Source organism: Ranitomeya imitator, chromosome 8 (genome assembly GCF_032444005.1).
Source record: "Ranitomeya imitator isolate aRanImi1 chromosome 8, aRanImi1.pri, whole genome shotgun sequence".
NCBI classification, from domain to species: domain Eukaryota; kingdom Metazoa; phylum Chordata; class Amphibia; order Anura; family Dendrobatidae; genus Ranitomeya; species Ranitomeya imitator.
In genome coordinates, this window is record NC_091289.1 from 34,944,949 (window position 1) to 34,971,213 (window position 26,265).

The 26,265-nt window shown below is 47.0% G+C and overlaps 1 protein-coding gene across 15 annotated transcripts in view; it reads right to left on the reverse strand.

Annotated features, from left to right (window-relative positions):
* Positions 1-26,265, reverse strand: part of CACNA1D (calcium voltage-gated channel subunit alpha1 D) — a 316,153-nt gene that overhangs the window by 41,968 nt on the left and 247,920 nt on the right. For 5 of the 15 annotated variants that reach the window (XM_069736717.1, XM_069736719.1, XM_069736712.1 and 2 more), the window contains exons 30-36: positions 25,990-26,073; positions 7,369-7,497; positions 5,578-5,643; positions 2,781-2,872; positions 2,530-2,689; positions 1,118-1,245; positions 690-786 (exon numbers count right to left, since the gene is read on the reverse strand). In XM_069736717.1, the coding sequence (XP_069592818.1) occupies positions 690-786; positions 1,118-1,245; positions 2,530-2,689; positions 2,781-2,872; positions 5,578-5,643; positions 7,369-7,497; positions 25,990-26,073 (756 nt within the window). Of the gene's footprint in view, positions 1-689; positions 787-1,117; positions 1,246-2,529; positions 2,690-2,780; positions 2,873-5,577; positions 5,644-7,368; positions 7,498-8,138; positions 8,178-16,288; positions 16,322-25,362; positions 25,447-25,989; positions 26,074-26,265 lie in introns of all 15 variants that reach the window. The other 10 variants (XM_069736714.1, XM_069736718.1, XM_069736713.1 and 7 more) reach the window with 3 other exon arrangements.

The following is a 26,265-nucleotide window of genomic DNA, read 5'->3' on the forward strand; positions in this document are numbered from 1 at the left end:
CTATGCACACAGCTGTGTCTTGACACCTACCCTGCAGCTGTATTCAAGGCACTTGCATTACAAGCAGTCTCCTCTTGGGAGCGCTGCTCTGAAGGAAAAATTAGGAGACCAATTCTGAATTCTGGATGTAGCGCCTTTTTTCTCAGACTCTTACTGCATTCATCTACATTTTTGGATCGTGCTTATAAATACTAGCATTTTTGCAATTTACTGTTTATTAAATTGTACACCCGTTCTTGAGATATTAATTCTTTTCTATTGTTTACAGCTTGTTGTCTAGGAAACCGACCACCGTTGCCGTCTAGTCGTGCTGAAGTTGGTCGGAGTTGGAGGTATCAGCGCGCTCCAGCGATCCTGGCCGGCTTGTGAACAGTGCTTAGAAGTTCAATAGAAAAGAGCTTGTAAGCACTAAGCATGCGCTAATGTTTAGCAGCGGTGGTCGGTCTCCAAGGCAATGAACCGTAAACAAAACAAAAAGTGTTACCATCTCACAAAAGGCTGACAATTTTTACGATTCGTAAATTGAAAACTGTATTTGTATTTAGAAAGACTATTCAACAATATCCATCTATGAAGATGGAAAAAAATATTTGTAATGATGGCATACCCTATCAGGTCTGATCCATATAGTGACAGATGGGCTGGAGAGAGGACGGTTTTATTACTATACGACCTGAATATTATCTTACCTTACAGGCGACTCTGTGTGGGCACAATTTCCCAAAACCAAGAGGAGGCTGAATGCGGCGGAGCAGGGTGACCACGTCCAGATGCTTAATTCTTCCCCTAGATTATAAGTGATAATTATTATATATCTGTGCATTATAATAGTCAGACTCATCCATGTAGTAACCAGTGTCAGCCTTTCACCTGACCTCCATAAAACACCCAGTGTTGACCCCCATTATAAAGGGTGCAGTCCCTGTCCATACACTTTACTAGGGATTCTGGGTGTCATAAAGTGTTTGCTGCTCAGGATCTTGGCCCGCCGTGACCCAGGACGAGCTGCTCAGTGAATTTCGTACATATGTGTATCCGGACGCAGCGTCTATGGGGTTAATACTCACACAGCTTTACTACACACATAAGGGACACCAAAAAAATGAAAGCTACTGACTTGGCCTCCGGATCATATTCAGACCAGATTCTTTTAAATTCATCCAGGTGATGAGGACCCAGTATGGACCAATCACGGGTCAGGTAGTCAAAGTTGTCCATGATGACGGCCACAAACAGGTTGATGATCTAGAAGTATTGAAGCAAGTCAGTGGTTACACGGTGTATTATTACGGTAAGTTATTAGGTAAAGGAGACTTGTCTGTGGGTCGGTAAAAGGCACTCCTCCGATAAAAGGGGACTCGTCTGTCGGGCCGGTAAAGGCGACTCGCCTGTCGGGCCGGTAAAGGCGACTCGCCTGTCGGGCCGGTAAAGGCGACTCGCCTGTCGGGCCGGTAAAGGCGACTCGCCTGTCGGGCCGGTAAAGGCGACTCGCCTGTCGGGCCGGTAAAGGCGACTCGCCTGTCGGGCCGGTAAAGGCGACTCGCCTGTCGGGCCGGTAAAGGCGACTCGCCTGCCGGGCCGGTAAAGGCGACTCGCCTGTCGGGCCGGTAAAGGCGACTCGCCTGTCGGTCATCTCAAGTCCTAAATTTTACTGATGCCCTATGTAAACAGGTTGCGTGACATAAAACATGGCTGAAAGAGTGCCACTTTTATCTACAGGCTACGTGTGGTATTTCAGCAGTTGGACCCTGTGCACAAAACAGAGACTTTTTTTTTCCTTGGAAATCCACAACTTTATTTGATCACATACACCTCCTTTAAAAAGTAGCGTGATGATTTAGGAGGTAAGATGACCCTAGCTTGTCAGGACCCCCCTCTGCATCTCCTACTAATCCCCATTACTTACCAGGAATGATCAGGCAGAAAGGCATCCGGCAACCGCAATAGAAAAGGACTATAAAAACATTATCTATTAGTAACTATTAAAATATCAAAAGAGGAAAATAAAAATGAAACACATTAGGCCTCCATGTATCAAGCACAAGGGCTCAAAATAAGTAGGCCTAGTGTGTTTGATGTTCATTTTTCCTTCTGACATTTTAATACTTACTAATAAATAATGTTTTTATAGTCTTTACACATTGCGTTTGCTGGATGCCTTTCTGCTATACCGTGCGCTGATGAGGGGCATCACCCCGAAACACCATGTCTACAAATAGAGATTCTGATTTGGCATTTACCCGGAGGTATGTATCATGTCTCGTTAAAGGGTCAATATTGACTTCTAGGATGGCTACTTCCAATAGGTGGCACTAGAGTTCCGCTTTGAAGAGATGATTTGCATGTTTAATTTCCCAGAAGAGCATGCATGGCCTATAAGTCTCCTAACTCTGACATGCCTGCCTTGTCACTCTCCATAATGGGAATTGTTACCCCTTAGATCCCTGCCTTGTGCCTGATCATTATCCTCCAGGACCCGGCCCGTCACCTGGATGGGGTGAGCTGATGTTATCATTTTTGTTCGCTTACCAGGAATGCACACAGCATATAAAAAGTGATGAAATAGACAATGGCAAAATTGCTCCCGCATGTGTTCTCCTCCCCGGGGTTGCTATCTGAATCTGGATCACAGCGCTTTCCTGGTAGGCATGCCAGCATGATATCCTGCCAGGCCTCGCCGGTGGCACACCTTAAGGAGAGGACATCATACGAGGAAGAGTCATCCATTAAGCCGCGATCTATCGGGATTTATTCCCATCTGTACAAATAACGGCAGGTACCTGAATAACAGAAGTACCGCTTGTGGAAATGTCTGGAAGTTGTTGTTCCTGTTAATTTGGGTGTTATCCCTCATGGCGACTTTACCGAAAACCTGCAAAAAAATGTTTAAAATAATGATGGGTTTTATAAGCATTAGAATATTAGAGCGCTACATTAATAATGCAATCGTCTGCAGAACTTATTTCATATCTTCCTTCCCGCCCCGATATTCTGGCAGAGGGTTCTGAGCAAAACCCTTATTTCATGGATATCGGTAATGCCATTTGCAAATTATTGAGAAAAATAAAAAAAACATTAGTACCTAAAGGAGTTTCACAGCAATGTCTCAGAGCTTAGCAGAGGGAAGCACTCCGATTGGGAAGATGGACCACCCTCAAAGCGAACTATGACTTCCAGAATAAACAACAGACACCCAACATCTGCTCTTTAAAGTTCAAAGTTATGCCCACCTACCACCCCTTGATGAGCTCATGTGGGAGTTGTTTGTTGGACGTGCTCAGACCTTCAGAATTTTATGAGATTCCTCAACTTATAGAATATCGTCACCTCTGGAGGTCCCAGGAGGTAGATATTGTCATCATGTTTCCTATCGCAATTTTACCTTTTCGATAGAGATCAAACATGACCTGGATAGAACCATCCATCGGACCGATATTAACTTGGAGTCAGAAGGGCCTTACGATGGTGTGAGTGACTGGGTTCTGTTCTTCCCTACGCTCTGACGCCGGAGATATATCTTCCATAATTATCGGATCGAAGCAAATCCCAAAATTCATATCTGGACACCGGAGACAGAATGTCTACGAAAGATACTTTGATGGAGAGGAAGCTTATGCCTGGGAAGGCAGTTCTCCTCTTCCGCGTAAATGAATCCCAGACTTGTTGTCTGTTTCCCAGCAAATTTCCCTGATGTAATTACCTGGCCACTGCAGGAGACTGCTAGTTCAATGGAGATGAGGTGTCAGATCTTCTCCCTCATTCCCCTTGTTGTAATTAGTTTGTTTCTTCCTATCTATAATTAGTTTTCTCTCTTCTCTATATGTTCCATCTGAAATGGTACATGTCCCCTCCCTGGAGATGTCTGTATGGATTTTAATTTTTCTCTATGAAAAGGGGTATCAGATTTTCAGACATAGCTATTTTTGCATGCACCCTTGAATGGGTTGTCTGCTGTCAGAGAACCCCTGTAAAAAAACAACCAAACTCTGCTTTACTCACCCTCCCCAGGGTCAGCGCTGAGTCTCCGCAGCTGCTCCCAGTGTCTGTTATTGTCCAAAGTGCTGATCTCATATCGACAGCGCTGCAGCCAATCAGTGAGGTTAGCAGCTCTATCAAAGAAAATGGTGCAGGCCACTGAGCTCAGTAATTGGCTGCAGTGAGGTCAATGTGATACCAGTGCTGCAGACAATAACATTTGCCGGGAGCAGGGATGGAGACTCAGCGTCGGACCCAATGTGGGTGAGTAAAGAAAAGTTTGTTTTAAAGGGAAAAAAAAATACTAACTGCAGCTATGGAAAAGGGTTTTCTGCAAGAGGAAAACCTATTTAATGTTTTGGCATTGGACTCCTAAAATTGAAATATATTAGTGCAGGATGATCGGAGAATAGGTTTCTTCCAGAAACAGCACCACGTCTATCCACAGGTTGCATCTAGTATTGCAGGTCAATTTCTTTAAAAGAGAGCATGTCAGCACAAAATGACTGTTCAAACCAAGCATGGTGCTTGGTGCACCCTTGGCATGGCCTAACAGATCGATGCAACTTCCTTCCTACTTGTTTTGCATCTATCTCCACCCTCCTCTTCCTTGATTGACAGCTCTGGCTTTACAGGAGCCCAAGGAAAGTGAAGATAGAGTGAAAACAAGTAAGTGGGAAGGTTTACTCAGCCACACCAAGGGTGCACCAAGCTCCTGTGCTTGGTTTGAACAGTCATTTTGTGTTGACTCCCTTTAAATAGAATCATAGAATGGTAGAGTTGGAAGAGACCATAAAATCCTAGTATGTCAGAGTCCCTTCCAACACTAACATTCTATGATTCTATGATAAATGGAAGGAGGATGAAATGCAATACCACACATAACCTGTGGACAGAGGGGGCACTGTTTTTTTTTAATTTTTAGTCCTGTCCAATCCCTTGAAGGAAATCTTAAATCTACAAATAAAAAAAATAAATGACTGAAATATATGGAATCAATAAAGTTGTTGAAAAATCGTCATCCTGCCGTCTCACCTGCTCGTGCGTCATTTTGGCTGTGGAAAAAGATCAGCACATCCCTTGAAAAGCGGCGTACTACATGTACTAATTACCGCCCACCAGCAAACACATAACTCAATTAAGCAGTGATCTGAATTAAGTAGAAAGCAGTAATTGGGGGTCTCCTGCTTAATGCAGGAGGAATGAGACACCCAGACACGTTGAACGGGTCATTTTGGGTAATCAGGCAGCAATCGTGAGACTCTGATGATTAATCCAACGAGTGGGAAATCTTAGAACATTAGACACATTGCAATGACTGGTAGATTTTCTATCCACGTGGCAGCATTCACCTCCGATATGATTGCACTCAGGATTGGACTGGCCCACTGGATTACCGGAGAATCCTCCGGTGGGCCGCTGTGCAGGAGGAGGCAGCATCTTATTCATTTATCAATCTACCCAGTTCATCGTTATATAAATTTGTGATTGAGGAGAAGGTCACATTTGCATGTAGCCAAAAAGTGGGGCCCCCGCAGTTGGTTTCTGGTGGGCCCTTGGTGCCCCAGTCCGACATTGCATTATATGTTACACTCATATTACCTGCATGCCAATCACAGCGTAGATGAAGAACAGCATGGCAATAAGGAGGGCGACATACGGCAAAGCCTGGAAAGAGATTGTCAAAAGGTTACATCAACGTCTATGCCCATCTGTACTCTATTCTGGTGAAAGGAAAAAATGGGGCTCGTGTCAAATCCATCATATTCGGAGAGGCTGGGAAGTGTCGAGGGAACAGTGCGGCTGCTGCACACCGGTATAACACGGGCACACTTTAGTATCTGTATGACCATTGTAGTTATGCTGAACTGAACCTTGATCATAGCTTCCTGGCTTTACCCACGCCTGCCCATCCGATTCCAACAACTCCTGGTCCCCCCACGCCTGCAGCCGATCTCCAGCAGACTGCAGCCAATTACTTGTCATGGGGATAGATGGCAGATGATTAGCTGCAGGGACTGTCGGAACCAGAACGGAAGGTGATCGGCCAGATGAATAAGATGAATATGACCTTTTTTTTTTATTTTCTTTTTATTTACTTTTGTATAGATGTACATATATATTTATTTTTTTTTAATATTGATAACGTTTTTTTGGTTTGATGAACCTCTTTAAATTTGTTTAAAAAAACATTCAAAAGGACAATTTTATGGAGGAGCGAAAACAGTCTAATGGTATATTACAGTGATGTTATCCCCAATCTGTAGGATAGGGATTAACTTCCCGATCGCTGGAGATCCGACTAATGGAACCTCCACCGACTTTGAAATTGGAGCTCTGAAGAGCCCCCTCTGAATAGGGCACAGGTCGAGCATGCCACCAGCACTCTGTTTATTCTCTATGAGACAGAAATAGCGGAGACCCTCTCCGACAGTCCCACATGGCACGCTTCATCTCCGTCCATTCAGATAATTACTGTTACATATAGAGAACACTTAGTGGCCACATCATTCTGAGCATAGCAGTTTAGCAAGTATTTGGTTTAGTCCTTGTTTTTACATTAGTCACAGATCAAAATCACCCACACAACCTATGATGATCAAGGACAGCACACATTGCCATCCTGATTAACATTTGACTGGGTACAGAAGAAGTTTGGCTGTGTTGTCCGATTGTCCGAGATCTCGTAAAGCATATCTTATTATTTGGAGTTCAAAAGGCATAGAAGAGAGTTTATTTCACTTACAGAAACTTTGCAATTTTTTTTTTAAGCATGAGAAAATCACCGATGTTAAATACGGACACACTGACTAAATACTGATGAAAATCTGATCCAAAACACTGATTAAATCGGTCTGCTTTTTTTTGTGCACAGGTCTGAATGAGGCCTTACTGTGACCAGTAATATCTGTGTAATAAGAAAAGAAAAAAGGAAGTAATGCTGGATCCTTGAGATAAAAATATCCTTGTTTTTATTTGAAAATCATTTAAAAAATCACATCAGGGTAGTCATTAACTGGTTGACGCGTTTCGGCAAGAGCCTTGGTCATAGCAAAGCTCTTGCCGAAATGCGTCAACCAGTTACTGACTACCCTGATGTGATTTTTTAAATGATTTTCAAATAAAAACAAGGATATTTTTGTCTCTAGGATTCAGCATTACTTAATTTTTTTTTCTTATTCATACACCCAGCCGACGGGTGGCTGTGTTCCTCCTCATCCACATGGATTGGTCAGGTCAAAGGATTTTCTGGTGAGCAACATACCCTCTACGGACTTTTAATATCTGTGTAATGGTGTCCTCCTGATGATAATTAACAGCTCCTCTGCATATACAGAGTACATGAATAAACAAGTTTATCCAAGTCATATGATAAAGAACATATCTACGTACCTGGAAGGACTTTATAAATGTCCACAGCAGCGTTCGGATCCCTTCACCCCTGCTTAGAAGTTTGACGAGTCTCATGACTCGGAATAATCGGAAGAAAGTGATTGAGATGCGGGCGCTGTCTTCTGAGCTCTGGAAAACATTGGGTAAGTCAAGTCACAGGACTGGGGAACAGATATATAGTATATAGGACAGAGAAAGAGGTGCTGTGCAGTGCACGGCTCTGTTCACACTGCTGTCAGGGGCAGTCTCAGCAGGACTGTCGAAAGCCGGACCAGGACCCGACAAACCCCATTGGCGTCCATTGTGTGTTGGATCCGGCATAGTGTTATAGACAGAAGCCATGGCAGTGTGAAGAAAGCCGAATGTTGAGCTTTCAGAATTTTGCATATCGGGAGTAGGCAAACCTAAAGTGGCAATAAAGAACTACAAATCCCGCTGCCGACCAGATGGGAGTTCTAGTTCTGCAGCGGATGGAGTGGCAGAGGACATCTGTTGTATTATCGAGCCTTTCCATTCATGACGGCCCAGCAATAGTCATTCTGGTAGGCCCGGCCCTTACCAGAGCCCCCACTATGCCGCACTGAAGCCGCATGCTACGACAGACTTGGTTTCCAGCTGCAGGAGCACACACATGCATTTCTCAGCTGGATGGAATGGATGCCATAAAAACCCCACTTCAACACCTTCCCGTAAAACAAGGCAAGCCAGCAAGAAACGATACAACGTGAAGGTTCAAAGAGGTCAAACCATTCGGGAACCGCTCATCTTACCGCCGGGTCCCCAGTGGGGCCTTGTTCTGTTGGCATTGGCTTGAAAAAAAAAATCAAAAACAGTGAATATTAAATAAATATATATATATATATATATATATATATATATATATATATATATATGCCAGGAGGAAGATGAAACATACTGGATGTGGAGGTCTCGTGAGCTGATAGATGTGACGACCTCAATATCACTCATGATTATAGGAGACCAGTAGAATGAAGTATCTGGGGCTGATGGGCTCAGATAGTGGACCACTCTGCCCATCTCGGAATCCTGCCCCACATAACACTGTAATGCCCAGCTTGCACCCTCACAGATTTTGGGTAGTGCCAGAAATTAAGGAAACCATTGTCTGCCATATGTGATTTTTTTTTGTCTGTCTAAAGGTCATCTAAAAATAATATGGTACTGTAGTGCAACTTGTTAAAGGGAGTGTGTCAGCACAAAATGACTGTTAATCCAATGCACATGCGCTTGGTACTCACTTGGCATAGCCGAGAAGATCAGTGCACTTTCCCACCTACTTGATTTCCATCTATTTCTGTCTCATCTTCCTTGATTGACAACTCTGAGCTTACAGGATCCAGACAAGAGCAGAGATAGAAGGAAAACAAGTACAGTGAATGGGAAGGTGCACTCAGCCATGTCAAGGGTGGACCGAGTACCTGTGGAAAAACTATAGGTGGGAGGTGCACTGATCTGCTTGGCTATGCCAAGGATGCACCGAGCGCATGTGGCAAACTATAGGCGGGAGGTGCACAGATCTGCTCGGCTATGCCAAAGGTGCACCGAGTGCATGTGGAGGACTATAGGTGGGAGGTGAATGGATCTGCTCGGCTATGCCAAGGGTGCACCGAGCGCATGTGGAGGACTATAGGCGGGAGTTGCACGGTTCTGCTTGGCTATGTCAATAGTGTACTGAGCGCTGTGGAGAACTATAGGGAGGAGGTGCACAGATCTGCTCGGCTATGCCAAGAATGTACGTAGTGCCTAGGGAGAACAAGTAAGGGGGAGGTGCTCACATCTGTCAGCTATGCCAAGGGTGCACCGAGCGCCTGTGGAGAACAAGTAGGTGGGAGGTGCACTGATCTTCTCGGCTATGCCAAGGATGCACCGAGCGCATGTGGAGGACTATAGGTCTCCCGTGCATGGATCTGCTCGGCTATGCCAAGGGTGCACCGAGCATCTGTGGAGAACAAGTGGGTGGAAGGTGCAGTGATCTGCTCGGCTATGCCAAGGGTGCACTGAGTGCCTGTGGAGAACAAGTGTAATAACTCTGCTGGCATCACAGCATGGCCTCTCATCTCTCACACTATCTTACCCACTGCTCCAGGTCATGTTGTGGTTTCTGTTTCTTGCCAGCTCCATATTCTGTGCCTCTGCCCTCTGCATGCTTCCTGGCTGTGTGTATAGGGGGGCGGCGCCAGAACGCTCTGGTTCTTATAGGAATCAGGTGCAACTGTCTAATCTGTTCCTGACCAATTACGAAGAGGCCTCCAGTATTTAGTGCAGCTCGACCCAGTGGACTGGGCCTGTGCAATGTGTTAGCTCAGTTTGTGTTTAGCTTCTGAATTTGCCAGGCCTTGCTCTGTGTTAAGGTACCTTCACACCGAGCAACTTTACAACGAGAAGGACGTTGCAGCGTCCTGGATAGCGATCTCGTTGTGTTTGACACGCAGCAGCGATCAGGATCCTGCTGTGACATCGCTGGTCGTAGCTGAAAGTCCAGAACTTTATTTGGTCGTCAGGTCGGCCCACCCCCAGGGCTCAGGGTCCCCCACCGTTAACGCACACCAGGTAATATCCCTATACCATGTACCACCGCGGTAAATGGCTGATATTCAGTGATTGCATTTTTTTTGTGCACTTGCATTATATATAATATACTGCTTATCGGCCTTATGCAAAGTTACCGGTGTGTGTGTGTGTTCACTTATGTTTCCATCCACTCTGTGTGGTTTACGCCAGTAATATACGGTGTGTTGATGCGGTCGGTGGTATCCTTGTAGCCCTATGTGTACTATTGGTATTGCCGTATAGTGTTTCAGTAGCCCCACTTTTTTCTATGTACCTTTTCCCTCCGTGTTGTTGTTTTTATTGCATATTTAATAAAGCTACTTTTTATGGGAACGATTGACTGTTTCTCTGGGGAGTGTTAGGACTCTTGCGGCTCTGCCTGCTCTGTACCTTTGTGGCTTTACCTCTGCTCCGCACTCCTGTGGTTCTGCTCCGTTCTACTCTGCTCCGCTCCTGTTGCTGCAGGAATCTCTTGCTGTAGCTCCTCTCCGCATTCCTTGCGGTTCCGCTCTGCTTAGCTTCTGTTGCTGCTCCATCTCCTGCTGCTCTACCATTCCAATCCGCAGCCTTGCGGTTCTCTTCCTGTGTGAACAGGTCCCAACCTGTTCCTTCACACTCCATTCCTTCCTGCTTGGTTCCATACCTGCATCTCCTGTGTGAACAGGTCCCAACCTGTTCCTTCATACTTCATTCCTTTCGGTTTTTCTCCTTACCTGCACCTCCTGTGCGAACAGGTCCCTATCTGTTCCTTCATACTACATATCCGTACCTGCACCTCCTGTGTGAACAGGTCCCTACCTGTTCCTTCATACACCGTACATGCCAGCCCTGTGTCTCTGCCATTCCTGCCAGCCCCTGTGTCTCTGCCGTTCCTGCCAGCCCCTGTGTCTCTGCCGTTCCTGCCAGCCCCTGTGTCTCTGCCGTTCCTGCCAGCCCCTGTGTCTCTGCCGTTCCTGCCAGCCCCTGTGTCTCTGCCGTTCCTGCCAGCCACTGTGTCTGCCGTTCCTGCCAGCCCCTGTGTCTCTGCCGTTCCTGCCAGCCCCTGTGTCTCTGCCGTTCCTGCCAGCCCCTGTGTCTCTGCCGTTCCTGCCAGCCCCTGTGTCTCTGCCGTTCCTGCCAGCCCCTGTGTCTCTGCCGTTCCTGCCAGCCCCTGTGTCTCTGCCGTTCCTGCCAGCCCCTGTGTCTCTGCCGTTCCTGCCAGCCCCTGTGTCTCTGCCGTTCCTGCCAGCCCCTGTGTCTCTGCCGTTCCTGCCAGCCCTTGTGTCTCTGCCGTTCCTGCCAGCCCTTGTGTCTCTGCCGTTCCTGCCAGCCCTTGTGTCTCTGCCGTTCCTGCCAGCCCCTGTGTCTCTGCCGTTCCTGCCAGCCCCTGTGTCTCTGCCGTTCCTGCCAGCCCCTGTGTCTCTGCCGTTCCTGCCAGCCCCTGTGTCTCTGCCGTTCCTGCCAGCCCCTGTGTCTCTGCCGTTCCTGCCAGCCCCTGTGTCTCTGCCGTTCCTGCCAGCCCCTGTGTCTCTGCCGTTCCTGCCAGCCCCTGTGTCTCTGCCGTTCCTGCCAGCCCCTGTGTCTCTGCCGTTCCTGCCAGCCCCTGTGTCTCTGCCGTTCCTGCCAGCCCTTGTGTCTCTGCCGTTCCTGCCAGCCCTTGTGTCTCTGCCGTTCCTGCCAGCCCCTGTGTCTCTGCCGTTCCTGCCAGCCCCTGTGTCTCTGCCGTTCCTGCCAGCCCCTGTGTCTCTGCCGTTCCTGCCAGCCCCTGTGTCTCTGCCGTTCCTGCCAGCCCCTGTGTCTCTGCCGTTCCTGCCAGCCCCTGTGTCTCTGCCGTTCCTGCCAGCCCCTGTGTCTCTGCCGTTCCTGCCAGCCCCTGTGTCTCTGCCGTTCCTGCCAGCCCCTGTGTCTCTGCCGTTCCTGCCAGCCCCTGTGTCTCTGCCGTTCCTGCCAGCCCCTGTGTCTCTGCCGTTCCTGCCAGCCCCTGTGTCTCTGCCGTTCCTGCCAGCCCGTGTCTCTGCCGTTCCTGCCAGCCCCTGTGTCTCTGCCGTTCCTGCCAGCCCTTGTGTCTCTGCCGTTCCTGCCAGCCCCTGTGTCTCTGCCGTTCCTGCCAGCCCTTGTGTCTCTGCCGTTCCTGCCAGCCCTTGTGTCTCTGCCGTTCCTGCCAGCCCCTGTGTCTCTGCCGTTCCTGCCAGCCCCTGTGTCTCTGCCGTTCCTGCCAGCCCCTGTGTCTCTGCCGTTCCTGCCAGCCCCTGTGTCTCTGCCGTTCCTGCCAGCCCCTGTGTCTCTGCCGTTCCTGCCAGCCCCTGTGTCTCTGCCGTTCCTGCCAGCCCCTGTGTCTCTGCCGTTCCTGCCAGCCCCTGTGTCTCTGCCGTTCCTGCCAGCCCCTGTGTCTCTGCCGTTCCTGCCAGCCCCTGTGTCTCTGCCGTTCCTGCCAGCCACTGTGTCTCTGCCGTTCCTGCCAGCCCCTGTGTCTCTGCCGTTCCTGCCAGCCCCTGTGTCTCTGCTGTTCCTGCCAGCCCCTGTGTCTCTGCCGTTCCTGCCAGCCCCTGTGTCTCTGCCGTTCCTGCCAGCCCCTGTGTCTCTGCCGTTCCTGCCAGCCCCTGTGTCTCTGCCGTTCCTGCCAGCCCTTGTGTCTCTGCTGTTCCTGCCAGCCCCTGTGTCTCTGCCGTTCCTGCCAGCCCTTGTGTCTCTGCCGTTCCTGCCAGCCCTTGTGTCTCTGCCGTTCCTGCCAGCCCCTGTGTCTCTGCCGTTCCTGCCAGCCCCTGTGTCTCTGCCGTGCCAGCCTACTTATCCGAGTTTCAGCCGTGCTCTTCTGCCAGTCCTGCCTGATGCCCGCACCTGTCCTAGTGTTCCTGTTCTCCAAGTGGGATCAGCAGCCACAGACAGACACCACCCTGGAGTAGCACCTGGCAGCTGCCTGCTGCACAAGCCTGACCTCACCATCAGAGGCTCCAGCGAAAACCCGGGCAGCTGTCATAGTCATGCCCCTTCCAGGGTAGTCTGGTTTGTGGCACAGTGGGGCCAAACACTCCGAGCTCACGCCCACCAGTCAGGGCGTGAGCGTGACAACAAGTAGGTGGGAGGTGCACTGATCGATCGGCTATGCCAAGGGTTCATCAAGTGCAAATGCTTTGTCTGAACAGTAATTTTGTACTGACCGACTCCCTTTGAGATACTGAAGTCTGGAGAAGCTCAAAGAACATTGGGCTTGCAGCTGATCACCCTATACATTAACGGGGATCATGTTAAGATAATGCCTTTATATGTTACACGTATGTTGGCCAAATATGCTGATATCAATGAGTTTGGCTGACTGTGTTTAATGTGTTTAGGAGCCCCTCATCATTTATTGTCGGGGTGGATATCGATCTGCCATGTCTGAATTTGGACTGCCGATATTTTTGTGTCCTGGAGATAAGCCGCTGTCAGAAATGTCTGGCAGTGGCTTTCTCATAGAGAACTTAGGAACGATCAGACAGAAGAGCGCTCCTGTGTATGGGAGAGGCAGCCGAGAAAGCTGCTAGCTGATCAATCATCTGAAGCATTGTTCGGCTGACAGCCACCTCATATGTTTGGCCGGCCAAATACTGGAGCTCGACACAATGTCATCAAATTGGGGCCAGTTTTTCAGAAGAACAATAAGGTCACGGCCACACAGCGCCTTTGGCTTCATAACTAAAATCTCCACAGAAAACTATTTTGTTGCACACTATGTGGATAGTTACATACTATGTGCATAGTCTTCCCAAAAATTCCTAAGGGAAACATATGCAATTTTGTTTTTTGCCTCAATAATTGGGGGAAAAGGGGTGTAAAAGAAAGTTGCACCAAAGTAGCAAAAACACATTTCATACTTAACTAGGAATCATAAAAAAGTTGCTGTGTAGTCCTGTCCGAAAGGCAAAATATTACGGAGGCTGCCAAATTCAGACCATGTGACACTAAAGCGGGGAACAGTCCTCTAAGGGCGCAGACAGACGCCCGTATATCTCGTGTGAGGATCATATCGCAATTCTCGGACTGATCGTCAGCTCTACTAACCTGAGTGTGACAGCGACATAGAAATACATCACACTGTCACACTCAGGTCAGGAGAGGTGTCGGGCAGTCCATGCAGTGCATAGAAATACATCACGCTGTCACACTCAGGTCAGGAGAGGTGTCTGTCCAGTCCATGCAGTGCATAGAAATACATCACACTGTCACGCTCAGGTCAGGAGAGGTGTCTGGCCAGTCTGTGCACTGCATAGTAATACATCACACTGTCACGCTCAGGTCAGGAGAGGTGTCTGGCCAGTCTGTGCACTGCATAGTAATACATCACGCTGTCATGCTCAAGTCAGGAGAGGTGTCTGGCCAGTCTGTGCACTGCATAGTAATACATCACGCTGTCATGCTCAAGTCAGGAGAGGTGTCTGGCCAGTCTGCGCACTGCATAGTAATACATCACGCTGTCACGCTCAGGTCAGGAGAGGTGCCGGGCCAGTCCGTGCACTGCATAGTAATACATCACGCTGTCACGCTCAGGTCAGGAGAGGTGTCAGGCCAGTTCATGCACTGCATAGAAATACATCACGCTGTCACGCTCAGGTCAGGAGAGGTGCCGGGCCAGTCCGTGCAAAGCATAGTAATACATCACTCTGCCATGCTCAGGTCAGGAGAGGTGCCGGGCCAGTCTGTGCACTGCATAGAAATACATCACGCTGTCACGCTCAGGTCAGGAGAGGTGCCGGGCCAGTCCGTGCACTGCATTGAAATACATCACGCAGTCACGCTCAGATCAGGAGAGGTGTCGGGCAGTCCGTGCACTGCATAGAAATACATCACGCTGCCACGCTCAGGTCAGGAGGTGTCTGGCCAGTCCGTGAACTGCATAGAAATACATCACGCTGTCACGCTCAGGTCAGGAGGTGTCAGGCCAGTCCGTGCACTGCATAGAAATACATCACGCTCAGGTCAGGAGAGGTGTCTGGCCAGTCCGTGCACTGCATAGAAATACATCACGCTGTCACGCTCAGGTCAGCAGAGGTGTCAGGCCAGTCCGTGCACTGCATAGAAATACATCACGCTCAGGTCAGGAGAGGTGCCGGGCCAGTCCGTGCACTGCATAGAAATACATCACACTGTCATGCTCAGGTCAGGAGAGGTGTCGGGCCAGTCCGTGCACTGCATGGAAATACATCACGCTGTCACGCTCAGTTCAGGAGAGGTGTCAGGCCAGTCCGTGCACTGCATAGAAATACATCACGCTGTCACGTTCAGGTCAGGAGAGGTGTCAGGCCAGTCCGTGCACTGCACAGTAATACATCACGCTGTCACGCTCAGGTCAGGAGAGGTGCCGGGCCAGTCCGTGCAAGGCATAGTAATACATCACTCTGCCACGCTCAGGTCAGGAGAGGTGCCGGGCCAGTCCGTGCACTGCATAGAAATACATCACGCTGTCATGCTCAGGTCAGGAGAGGTGCCGGGCCAGTCCGTGCACTGCATAGAAATACATCACGCTGTCACGCTCAGATCAGGAGAGGTGTCGGGCAGTCCGTGCACTGCATAGAAATACATCACGCTGCCACGCTCAGGTCAGGAGAGGTGTCTGGCCAGTCCGTGAACTGCATAGAAATACATCACGCTGTCACGCTCAGGTCAGGAGAGGTGTTGGGCCAGTCCGTGCACTGCATAGAAATACATCACGCTGTCATGCTCAGGTCAGCAGAGGTGTTGGGCCAGTCCCTACACTGCAATGTGATCCGGGCCGTCTGTCTGCACCCTAATGGTGGGAGCCACTAGCCACAACGACATTACTCAAGATGAAAACCTCAAAATCTCCCAGTTTAAAACTACAAAAAAAACACAATACTTTTTGTAGACCGTATAGGTTTTCATTTTGTTTTTTAACAAAAAATGGTATAAAATAAAACTTTTTTTTTTTTTAATACATTCTTCAAACTTTTGCAATTAGCCTTATAAATACACAAGCTATTTCTATATCCGGACGTGATGCGTCTTTATTACATCTCCTTCACTACCTCGAGAGATCTCGCTTTCCACCGACCCCACAGGACGCACGGATCACACTGCACACCCTCAATTCCAGAATTGACAGAGACTGCACAAAACATGCTGCATGCATTTACCAAGTATAAAGATATTATAACTTGTTTTTAGAAATGTAGAAATAATAATAATAATAGTAATTATCAATGTCTGGATGCAAGTTCACATTCAAGGGGGCTCAGAGAAAATAAGAGAGATGCATGAAAAATAAAAAGGTTTTAAAAACATGACAAGGAAATCCACAGTCTATAAAAGTTTAAAAAAAAATAACAGACTTTGGTAATTGATACATGGTATCTCTGCGGCTTCCTATTCTTACCGTAGGTGGCCCGGTTGGGTCAATTTCTGGTGGCTTTGAAGAAATTGAAAGTATAAGTTAAAAATGAAGATATTCTATTTCGGAAAGTTATGCTGATGGATAGTAAGTCCCTATAATAAGCACAACAGTGCGGAAATAACTGAGGCGTCCCTACCATGGAGTGTAAATGATAACTTACGATAGATTGGTTGTTTGGTTCAATTCATTAGCTAAGCCAGCCCCCTTCCCCATCACAGATAATACATGGATAGGGTAAGAGGGGGTTTAGTTACTGAAGTGAGCATGACAGCCATCCCTCTTCATAACATCTATGACACACCGGGGGTGTGGAAATTTTCTGCTTTTGTCGGAAAGTCAATGTACAGGATCCAAACCTTGGCCTAAAATCTGCAAAGCCAGCCCCCTTCCCCATCATGGATAACGCAGACAGAAAAGGGGGCTGGCTAAGTTAAAGAAGTGAGCCAGACAGCCATTCCTCTTCACTCCCTCTGAATGTTCTCTGCTTATGTCAGAAAGAAAGTAAATGTAGAGGTTCCAAAACGTGTCCTAAAATCTGCAAAGCCAGCCCCCTTCCCCATCATGGATAACGCAGACAGAAAAGGGGGCTGGCTAAATTAAAGAAGTGAGCCAGACAGCCATTCCTCTTCACTCTCTCTGAATGTTCTCTGCTTATGTCGGAAAGAAAGTAAATGTAGAGGTTCCAAAACGTGTCCTAAAATCTGCAAAGCCAGCCCCCTTCTCCATCATGGATAACGCAGACAGAAAAGGGGGCTGGCTAAATTAAAGAAGTGAGCCAGACAGCCATTCCTCTTCACTCTCTCTGAATGTTCTCTGCTTATGTCGGAAAGAAAGTAAATGTAGAGGTTCCAAAACGTGTCCTAAAATCTGCAAAGCCAGCCCCCTTCTCAATCATGTTTAATGCAGAAAAGGGGGCTGACTTCACTACTGAAGTGAGTGAAATAGCCATCCCATTTCTGCACTTCACAGACACAGAGAGGGGTAGAAGTTTTCTGCGTGTTTTGGAACAAAAGTAAAAGTGAAGGTTCCAAGACTGGACCAGAAGCAAGATCTGTGCAAGAGGCGCCATTTATAATGGAGGTCTGCTAGATGGCGGAGTGGCTTTTGGTCCCCACCATACACCAAGCAACGTATGTACTACTTCTGCATCCCATAAACTCAGACAACGGCAGGGAATCTGGGAATCGGCAGAACAGGATCGTTGAGGGATCCGTAAAAATTATGTCTTTTATATTTATACATTTATTATACTTATTATATTTATTATTATTATTATTATATTTATTTTAGTTTTTTCTTTCTTTAAAGCCTATCCTATAGCCCACAGAAAGTACATTAGGCTATAATCACACATGCAAGTCAGAAGAAAAGGGAAAAAAAGCTTCAAAATGCATTTTCTTAAACATAACTGTGGAATCTAATTGAATCTGATCCTTTACATTAAGACAAATAGGATACAAGTCATCTGCACAGCGCGGCTCATTAATAGGAAGGGCGTTGTGTGTGGCGCCAAAGGAAGAGGTCATGGACTCAGCCGGAAAGGTCCTATTATAGGTTATGAGGAAGCTAGCGCTCACTCACTAGTGCCACCTACTGGAGTTAGCTCCCTTTGCATAAATGTCCGACCTCTTAACATGCTTTGCAACATGTCAGGGTATTTGCTAAGAAAGACACAGATCTACAGACAGCGGTTCTTGTCCTCTTCACACAAAGCTGGACCCCTTAAAGGAGTTTTCTGGGCTCACAGATAATTAAACCATTGTAAAGACAAAAAAGATAGAAAAAAAAAAATCAGAATTATCAGCACCTGTAACAAGCAGATTCTCGGAATGTTAGGAGAGACCGTGGGCAGTGATTTATCCATCTTGAGACTATATGCCAGTCTCAAGATGGTGCTTTATAGGCAGAGGGGGCGGACACTTAGGGTGGGAGTAAGAAGTGTGTAGGATAGATACAGCAATCATGGCATATATTATAGAGACTGAAAATATTTTCAGATTGCAAGATAAAGAGGCAAGTCCTGGTGTGGGGTGGAACAAGTGCAGACTGTGTGCAGCCCCTCGTGCTCGGTTATCAGAGCGATCTACATGCAAGGTGACAAGATCGTGTTTACAGCCAAACGTGCAACAAAGAACTTACACCCTATACATAGAAGAAATAGAGGCAGTCATACAGCGATGGTTCACTTTAGATACAAAGCTGAGCTATGGATACAACCGGCCTCATAGCGGTGCCAGAAAAAGATCTATACCAGTGTCTCCTTAAAAGAAGGACTAATAAAAGAGTATTTCCATCTCCAAGATCCTATCACAATATATAGTAGGTGTAACAATAATAATATTAGCAAATACCTCCAGCTAGAAATGTAGTATAGTTTTTAAGAGTCACTATGTCTCTTACCCCATGTGCAGGGCATTGCAGTAGCTTAGGTATCCACTAACAGCTAACTACAGTAACGGTCACGATATGATTGGTCGTAACCATGGATACCTTAGCTACTGCAATGTCCTGCACATGGGGTAAGTGACACAGAATCAGAAGAACTATACTACATTTCTAATTGGAGGTATTAGCTATTTATTACTAGATGGTGGCCCGATTCTAACACATCGGGTATTCTAGAATAATCTGACAGAACGTGTTCAGTAAACGTGACTGAACTATGTTGCACTGTGACTGACAGAACTTGTTCAGTAAACGTGACTGAACTACATGGCACTGACTGACAGAACTTGTTCAGTAAACGTTAGGGAACTACGTGGCACTGTGACTGACAGAACTTGTTCAGTAAACGTGACTGAACTACATGGCACTGACTGACAGAACTTGTTCAGTAAACGTGACTGAACTACATGGCACTGACTGACAGAACTTGTTCAGTAAACGTGACTGAACTACGTGGCACTGTGACTGACAGAACTTGTTCAGTAAACGTGACTGAACTACATGGCACTGACTGACAGAACTTGTTCAGTAAACGTGACTGAACTACATGGCACTGACTGACAGAACTTGTTCAGTAAACGTGACTGAACTACATGGCACTGACTGACAGAACTTGTTCAGTAAACGTTAGGGAACTACGTGGCACTGTGACTGACAGAACTTGTTCAGTAAACGTGACTGAACTACATGGCACTGACTGACAGAACTTGTTCAGTAAATGTGAGTGAATTACGTCGTGCTGTGACTGACAGAACTTGTTCAGTAAACGTGAGTGAACTACGTGGCCGGACTGCGCCTCTCGCTGATTGGTCACAGGCGGTTGGCATGACCAATCAGCGACGCAGGATTTCTGTTACAAACAGACAGAATTAGACGATTATATAGTAGATTATTACACTTACTACATATTGGGATAGGATCTTGAGAGATTGGAATAACCCTTTAAAGCCTTCATACACATCAGACTAAACTCAGCTTAGCCAACTGCTAACAGCAAGCTTGGCCGATAATGTGTATGGAGATCCCTGATCAATGTTTTTAGGGGAGAGAGGAGGAGATAGGGATCTGGCATATCGGATTTTGGACTGCCGATCCTTTTCTTCTCTATAAAGCTGCCACCAGAGATCTGACAATGACCCTCCAAAAGAGAACACAAGAACGCTCAGCAGAAAGACTATAAAATATAAAAATTGTCTCCTTACTTATCACCTGCCTTTCCTGTTCTATCACATCCTGAATCCCCTACTGGTCTTTATTCTTTTTGCTCCAAAGACATGTTCACTGGATGCAGCAGTCAAAGGCAGAAAGAACAGACATAATCGGGAAACCAGGAAAGCAACGTAACATCAGAGTTGATGGTGTAAATGTTTACCTTCCTGTATGCAAGGGTGACTGTTACCCCCATCGCTACACCCCTGCTGACCACTGATTAATCCTCATAGATCAGATAGAGAAACCTGTCCTCTGCCTTCGACACAGTCGACCACTGCCTACTGCTACAGATTCTTCTTCCCTTGGCATCAAAGACCTTGCCCTGTCCTGGATTGCCTCATACCTATCCAACTGCACATTTAGTGTTTCCCACTCCCACACCACCTCCTCATCCCGCCCTCTCTCTGTTGGAGCCCCTCAAGGCTCTGTCCTGGGGCCCCTACTTTTTTCCATCTATACCCTTGGCCTAGGACTACTCAAAGTCCCATAGCTTCCAGTACCACCTATATGAGGACGACACTCAGATCTACCTCTCTGGCCCAGATGTCACCTCTCTGCTGTCCAGAATCCCGGAGTGTCTATCAGCCATATCCTCCTTCTTCACCTCTCGCTTTCTAAAACTCAATGTAGACAAAACCGAACTCATCATTTTTCCTCCATCTCGCTTATCTCCCCTATCCGACCTATCTATTATGGTAAATGGCATCATGCTTTCTCCCGCACCTGTAATCCGCTGCCTCGGAGTAACTCGTGACTCTGCCCTGTCCTTCAAACCACATGTCTAAACTCTTGCCACCTCCTGTCGCCTCCTACTAAAAAATATTGCCAGAATCCATTCCTTCCTCAGCCCACAATCTACTAAAACTCTTGTGCATGCCCTCATCATCTCCCGCCTCGATTACTGCAACACCCTCCTCTCTAGCCTCCCCGCTAACTCTCTTGCACCACTCCAGTCTGTCCTCAACTCCGCTGCTCGGCTAATCCACCTCTCTCCTCACCACCACCCGAGCTGCTGCCTCACCATCACCCGAGCTGCTGCCTCACCACCACCCGAGCTGCTGCCTCACCACCACCCGAGCTGCTGCCTCACCACCACCCGAGCTGCCGCCTCACCACCACCCGAGCTGCCGCCTCACTACCACCCGAGCTGCTGCCTCACCATCACCCGAGCTGCTGCCTCACCACCACTAGAGCTGCTGCCTCACCACCACCCGAGCTGCTGCCTCACCACCACTAGAGCTGCTGCCTCACCACCACCCGAGCTGCTGCCTCACCACCACTAGAGTTGCTGCCTCACCACCACTAGAGCTGCTGCCTCACCACCACCCGAGCTGCCGCCTCACCACCACCCGAGCTGCCGCCTCACTACCACCCGAGCTGCTGCCTCACCATCACCCGAGCTGCTGCCTCACCACCACTAGAGCTGCTGCCTCACCACCACCCGAGCTGCTGCCTCACCACCACTAGAGCTGCTGCCTCACCACCACCCGAGCTGCTGCCTCACCACCACTAGAGTTGCTGCCTCACCACCACCCGAGCTGCTGCCTCACCACCACCCGAGCTGCTCTCTCACCACCACCCGAGCTGCTCTCTCACCACCACCCGAGCTGCTGCCTCACCACCACTAGAGCTGCTGCCTCACGACCACCCGAGCTGCCACACCCTCGACATTCTGTCTCTTCCCGTAGAATGTAAGTCCGCAAGGACAAGGTGCTCTCCCCTCTGTACCAGTCTGTCATTGTAAATTTGTTCACTGTAAACAATATATCTATAACCCTGTATATAACCCCTTCTCATGTACAGCACCATGGAATTAATGGTGCTAAATAAATAAATAATAATAATGTTATATCTTCAGGCTGGCAGATTGGGCAACAGGAACCAATGGGTATTTCATTTTGCACTCGACTCACGTCTGGGGAAAAGCTACGTTTGTAGAGCGATCGGCAAAAATAATGGATGCAAGACCTACGCTTGGTTTCTACCCAAATTTTTGCAAAGTTGATAAATGCAGATCTAAGTGAACCAATATAAAAGTGGCATTGTCTGCCTCCGCTGGGCATAACGAAAAATCATGTTATTGCAGAGTGGGAGATTTGGATTGATAGATGGGAGTAGGAGAAACGTTAATGGGCCAGGAAGGTTAGAACACGCGCTGCTTTCTGCGGTTAGTCTGTAATTCACACGTGTTACATACTTGCCTGTAGGAATTTCTAGGGATGAAATAAACACAGTTGGTTAGATTATGATCCGGATTGGTGAGTATTTCATTAATAATGTGACACTAGATTTTAATTATGGCTCATTAGCACGAGATTGATTCTTCTACACTTTTATACACACTCATATTTGCTACGGCTTCTGTGCAAAAAAAACACGTTGGCTTTTATGGCACGTGGGTCATTATACAGAATCTAAACTTTGTACATAAAAAATTATATATTGTGTGCAGAATGTAGGTTCCGAAAAGAAAGCAATTATTCAGAGCCAAGCAACAGGAAAACAAGGTAAGAAAACATAGAAATAGGGTTAGGGTTAACCGTAAGTCTAACCCTAACATGAGCCCAGATAGGTGCAAGAATATCAGATACCCTAAAGCTAAGTTCACATTGATGGGTTTCTCATGTGGATTTTGGAGTGGGATTCGCTTCCAAATCCTCATATAAAAAAATCAAATAAATGCTAGTTTCAGTGGGAAAACACATCTACTGTATATTTCCATATAGAAAAAGAATCAACATGTCAATTCCCATAGTTTAAACAAGAATTCTGGAGAAAACTGATGAAAAATATGAGGAAATCCCTACAATATGCAGTAAATATTACACACGAGTGGGACAAAAAGCAAAAAACGGCTACGATTTGGCACGGTGTTGGCCAAGCCTTCAGCATTGGGTTTCACTGCCCTCGGCTTTAATTCAAATGTCGATAAAAGAAAATTGGCAAGAGATGAGAACATTGACATGAAACAGGAGCCACGTAGAGTGACTGCAGATTTTTCTTTTCAGCACGAAATCCCCTATAAAAGGAATGTGTCGGCATAAAATGACTGTTCAGACAAAGCTCAGGACTCTGTCCACCTTTGGCGTGACCAAACAGTTGACTGTTGTGAATTCTGTGGCAGAGCTCCCTCCTGTGGTCACAAGTGGTACTTCGGCTGGTTCTCTCTGTGAGCTTCCGTTGGTGGAGGAAAGTGGTACTGCGGCTTCTGAGTTTCCTTCCTCAGGTAATGTGGTGAAGTCGTTAGGTGCTTCTCTATTTAACTCCACCTAGTGCTTTGATCCTGGCTTCCAGTCAATGTTCTAGTATTGGACCTGTTTCCTCCTGGATCGTTCCTGTGGCCTGCTGCTCTGCATAGCTAAGTTCCTCTTTGCTATTTGTTTGCTGTTTTTTTCTGTCCAGCTTGTCAATTTGTTTTTTTCTGCTTGCTGGAAGCTCTGGGACGCAGAGGGTGTACCTCCGTGCCGTTCGTTCGGTACGGAGGGTCTTTTTGCCCCCTTTGCGTGGTTTTTGTAGGGTTTTGTGTTGACCGCAAAGTTACCTTTCCTATCCTCGCTCTGTTCAGAAAGTTGGGCCTCACTTTGCTAAATCTATTTCATCTCTACGTTTGTCTTTTCATCTTAACTCACAGTCATTATATGTGGGGGCTGCCTTTTCCTTTGGGGTATTTCTCTGAGGCAAGGTAGGCTTATTTTCTATCTTCAGGCTAGCTAGTTTCTCAGGCCGTGCCGAGTTGCATAGGCAGCGTTAGGCGCAATCCACGGCTGCCTTTAGTGTGGTTGGAGAGGATTAGGGATTGCGGTCAACAGAGTTCCCACGTCTCAGAGCTCGTTCTTGTTTTTTGGGTTATTGCCAGGTCACTGTATGTGCGCTGACCTCTATGTCCATTGTGGTACTGAATTACCTTTCATAACAGTTGACTCCACCTAACCATCTACTTGTTTCCCAACTATCTCTGCCTTCATCTTCCTTGATTGACAGCTCTCTGGCTTAACAGGAACCAGAAATGGTGGAGATGGACGGAAAACAAGTAGGTGGGAAAGGGTTCGTCAAGGTGCTCCGAGCACCTGCTCTTGGTTTGAACAGTCATTTTTCTACTGACAGACTCCATATAAAGGGAGTCTGTGAGCACAGAAAGACTGTTTAAAGAACAGGTGCTTAGTGCACCCTTGGTGTGGCCAAACAGATCAGTAGGTGGGAAGATGTACTGAACTGTTTTGCCACACCGAGGGTGCACCAATCACCTGTGCTTGGTTTGAACAGTCATTCTGTGCTGACTGACTCCCTTTAAGTTATTTTCTTCTGGTGAGAACTCTCTGGTTTGATAAATGATTATTGATATTGTCCCTGTATTACATGAACAAGTGAAAGGACAAAGACAAGAAGATCAGAACCAAATAAAGCATAGAACAAGTCCAGAAAATCAGAAGTGTTGGGGGTGGGGGGATGTAGTATTGGATAAACTTTGTGCATCTGATGGTAAATGCTGCTTTACTAATATGTTACTGTTCTCCACAAATCACAGACTAAGGTTAGTTTCTCAGAGACTATTGCACCAGGATGAGTATGGATGAGTTACCTGAAGAAGCACAGTAGACTGAAAACTAATGGGCTGTGACATATTGTAGTGACATGTTAGAAGTCTTGATTAGTTGGGGTCCGAGCCCCTTACCAAATGCTAAATATAAGGAACACCAATAAAACTGAAGAAGGACAAGATGATGACAATCCCCAGTCTCGTCAAACAGAAGTACCTGGATGCTCTCAGAGGGTCTCAACACCGGCACCTTCAACAAATCAAAACTTCTGACAAGTTTTTATAAAAGTGCAATAACTTTTTGTAATCTAAACATGAAGTATCTCTTGAGCGAGAAGACCTGGTGCTGAAATTATATATGCATAATAAATTATAACCACACTTTAAAAACGGATCTCTCAGGTCTTCTGACAGGTCTGTTAAAAAAAAAATATGTGTACTCCCCATGAAATAACAATTTCTTATAACTTTGTGCTGCGCTGCTCCTGTTACGCCTCCTCATGGGCGTCACCATTCTGCTCGTCAGAGGGCGTGTCCCTGCAAAGTGGGACGTGGTCAACTCTGATTGGACAGTATTAGATTGAGTAGAGACACGCCCCCATCTTCTCACGACCAATCAGCAATGTCTTAATATATAGGAGGAATAACGGAGGAACAGCACAACGCTGAGTTATGGGAGGAGAGGAGCCGGAGCTTTTACACTATGGTGTGTATATCTGACATTATTATTATTATTTAAAATGGCGCTATAATAATAAATAATAATAATAATAATAATAACATAGTTGTCTGATGGGAGTTATATCCCTGGATTTAAGGTCACGAGACAGAGGCAAGACATAAAGCGACACAAGTTACTTACATTAACTTCGGTTATAGCAATATCTACGACGCTACCGACAACAATTAAGGCATCAAACGTGTTCCAAGCGTCAGTGAAATAGTGCTGTTAGTACGGGGAAGGACAGAACGAGACAAAAGAGAAATAAGGAGAGAGAAGAGTTATGACTAAAGGCGACCAACAGAAATGGTTTGATGAGCCTCAGAAGATGATCTAACATAAGACGACCTGGCATCATGGTCAATGGTTCACTGAACACAGGAGCAATCTGGGCCATAAAAGGCCAATTTTCTGTACCAGATCTACATGGCCTTCATCTATGTTGAGGTGCCACATGGGTCTGGAATTACCAAAATGTCCCATCTGTTAGTCTACAAACCCTACATCTTGCGTATCAATATCCAAGACCATTTTTCTGCCCCACTGAACACGTTTTTGGTTCCCAACATTATTATATGGAAATTTTCCCTATTGGACCCTGGACCTGAAAAAGGAAAAAGTCTTAGTTTTGGAAATAAAAGATGGCAGGAGAAGCAGAAATCCTTCACCCTAAGCAGCAGGAAGTGTTAGAAGTGGCTGTGACTTGTCCATGCGGTGGCACCAGGCAGGAGACGAGGGGTGATGGCGGCGGGGCGGGGGTGTACTTACGTCAGCTTCACTGAGGACCACGTCTACTATGCTGCCGATAACGATGAGTGAATCAAAGGTATTCCAGGCATCGCTAAAATAGCCCTGCACACAGCGGCCAGAGGGGCAAATGGAGGTGATTAACATCGACAGTTCACAAGGTACGACAAACCACACTGGGGGACAAGGCACACACGCACAGGGGCACAGACCGCCTCCATATTGTCTAGGAAGTGGACCGAGTTCACAGATATCCCACTACATTAAAGGTAAGAATTTTAGCCATAGTGATTTTAA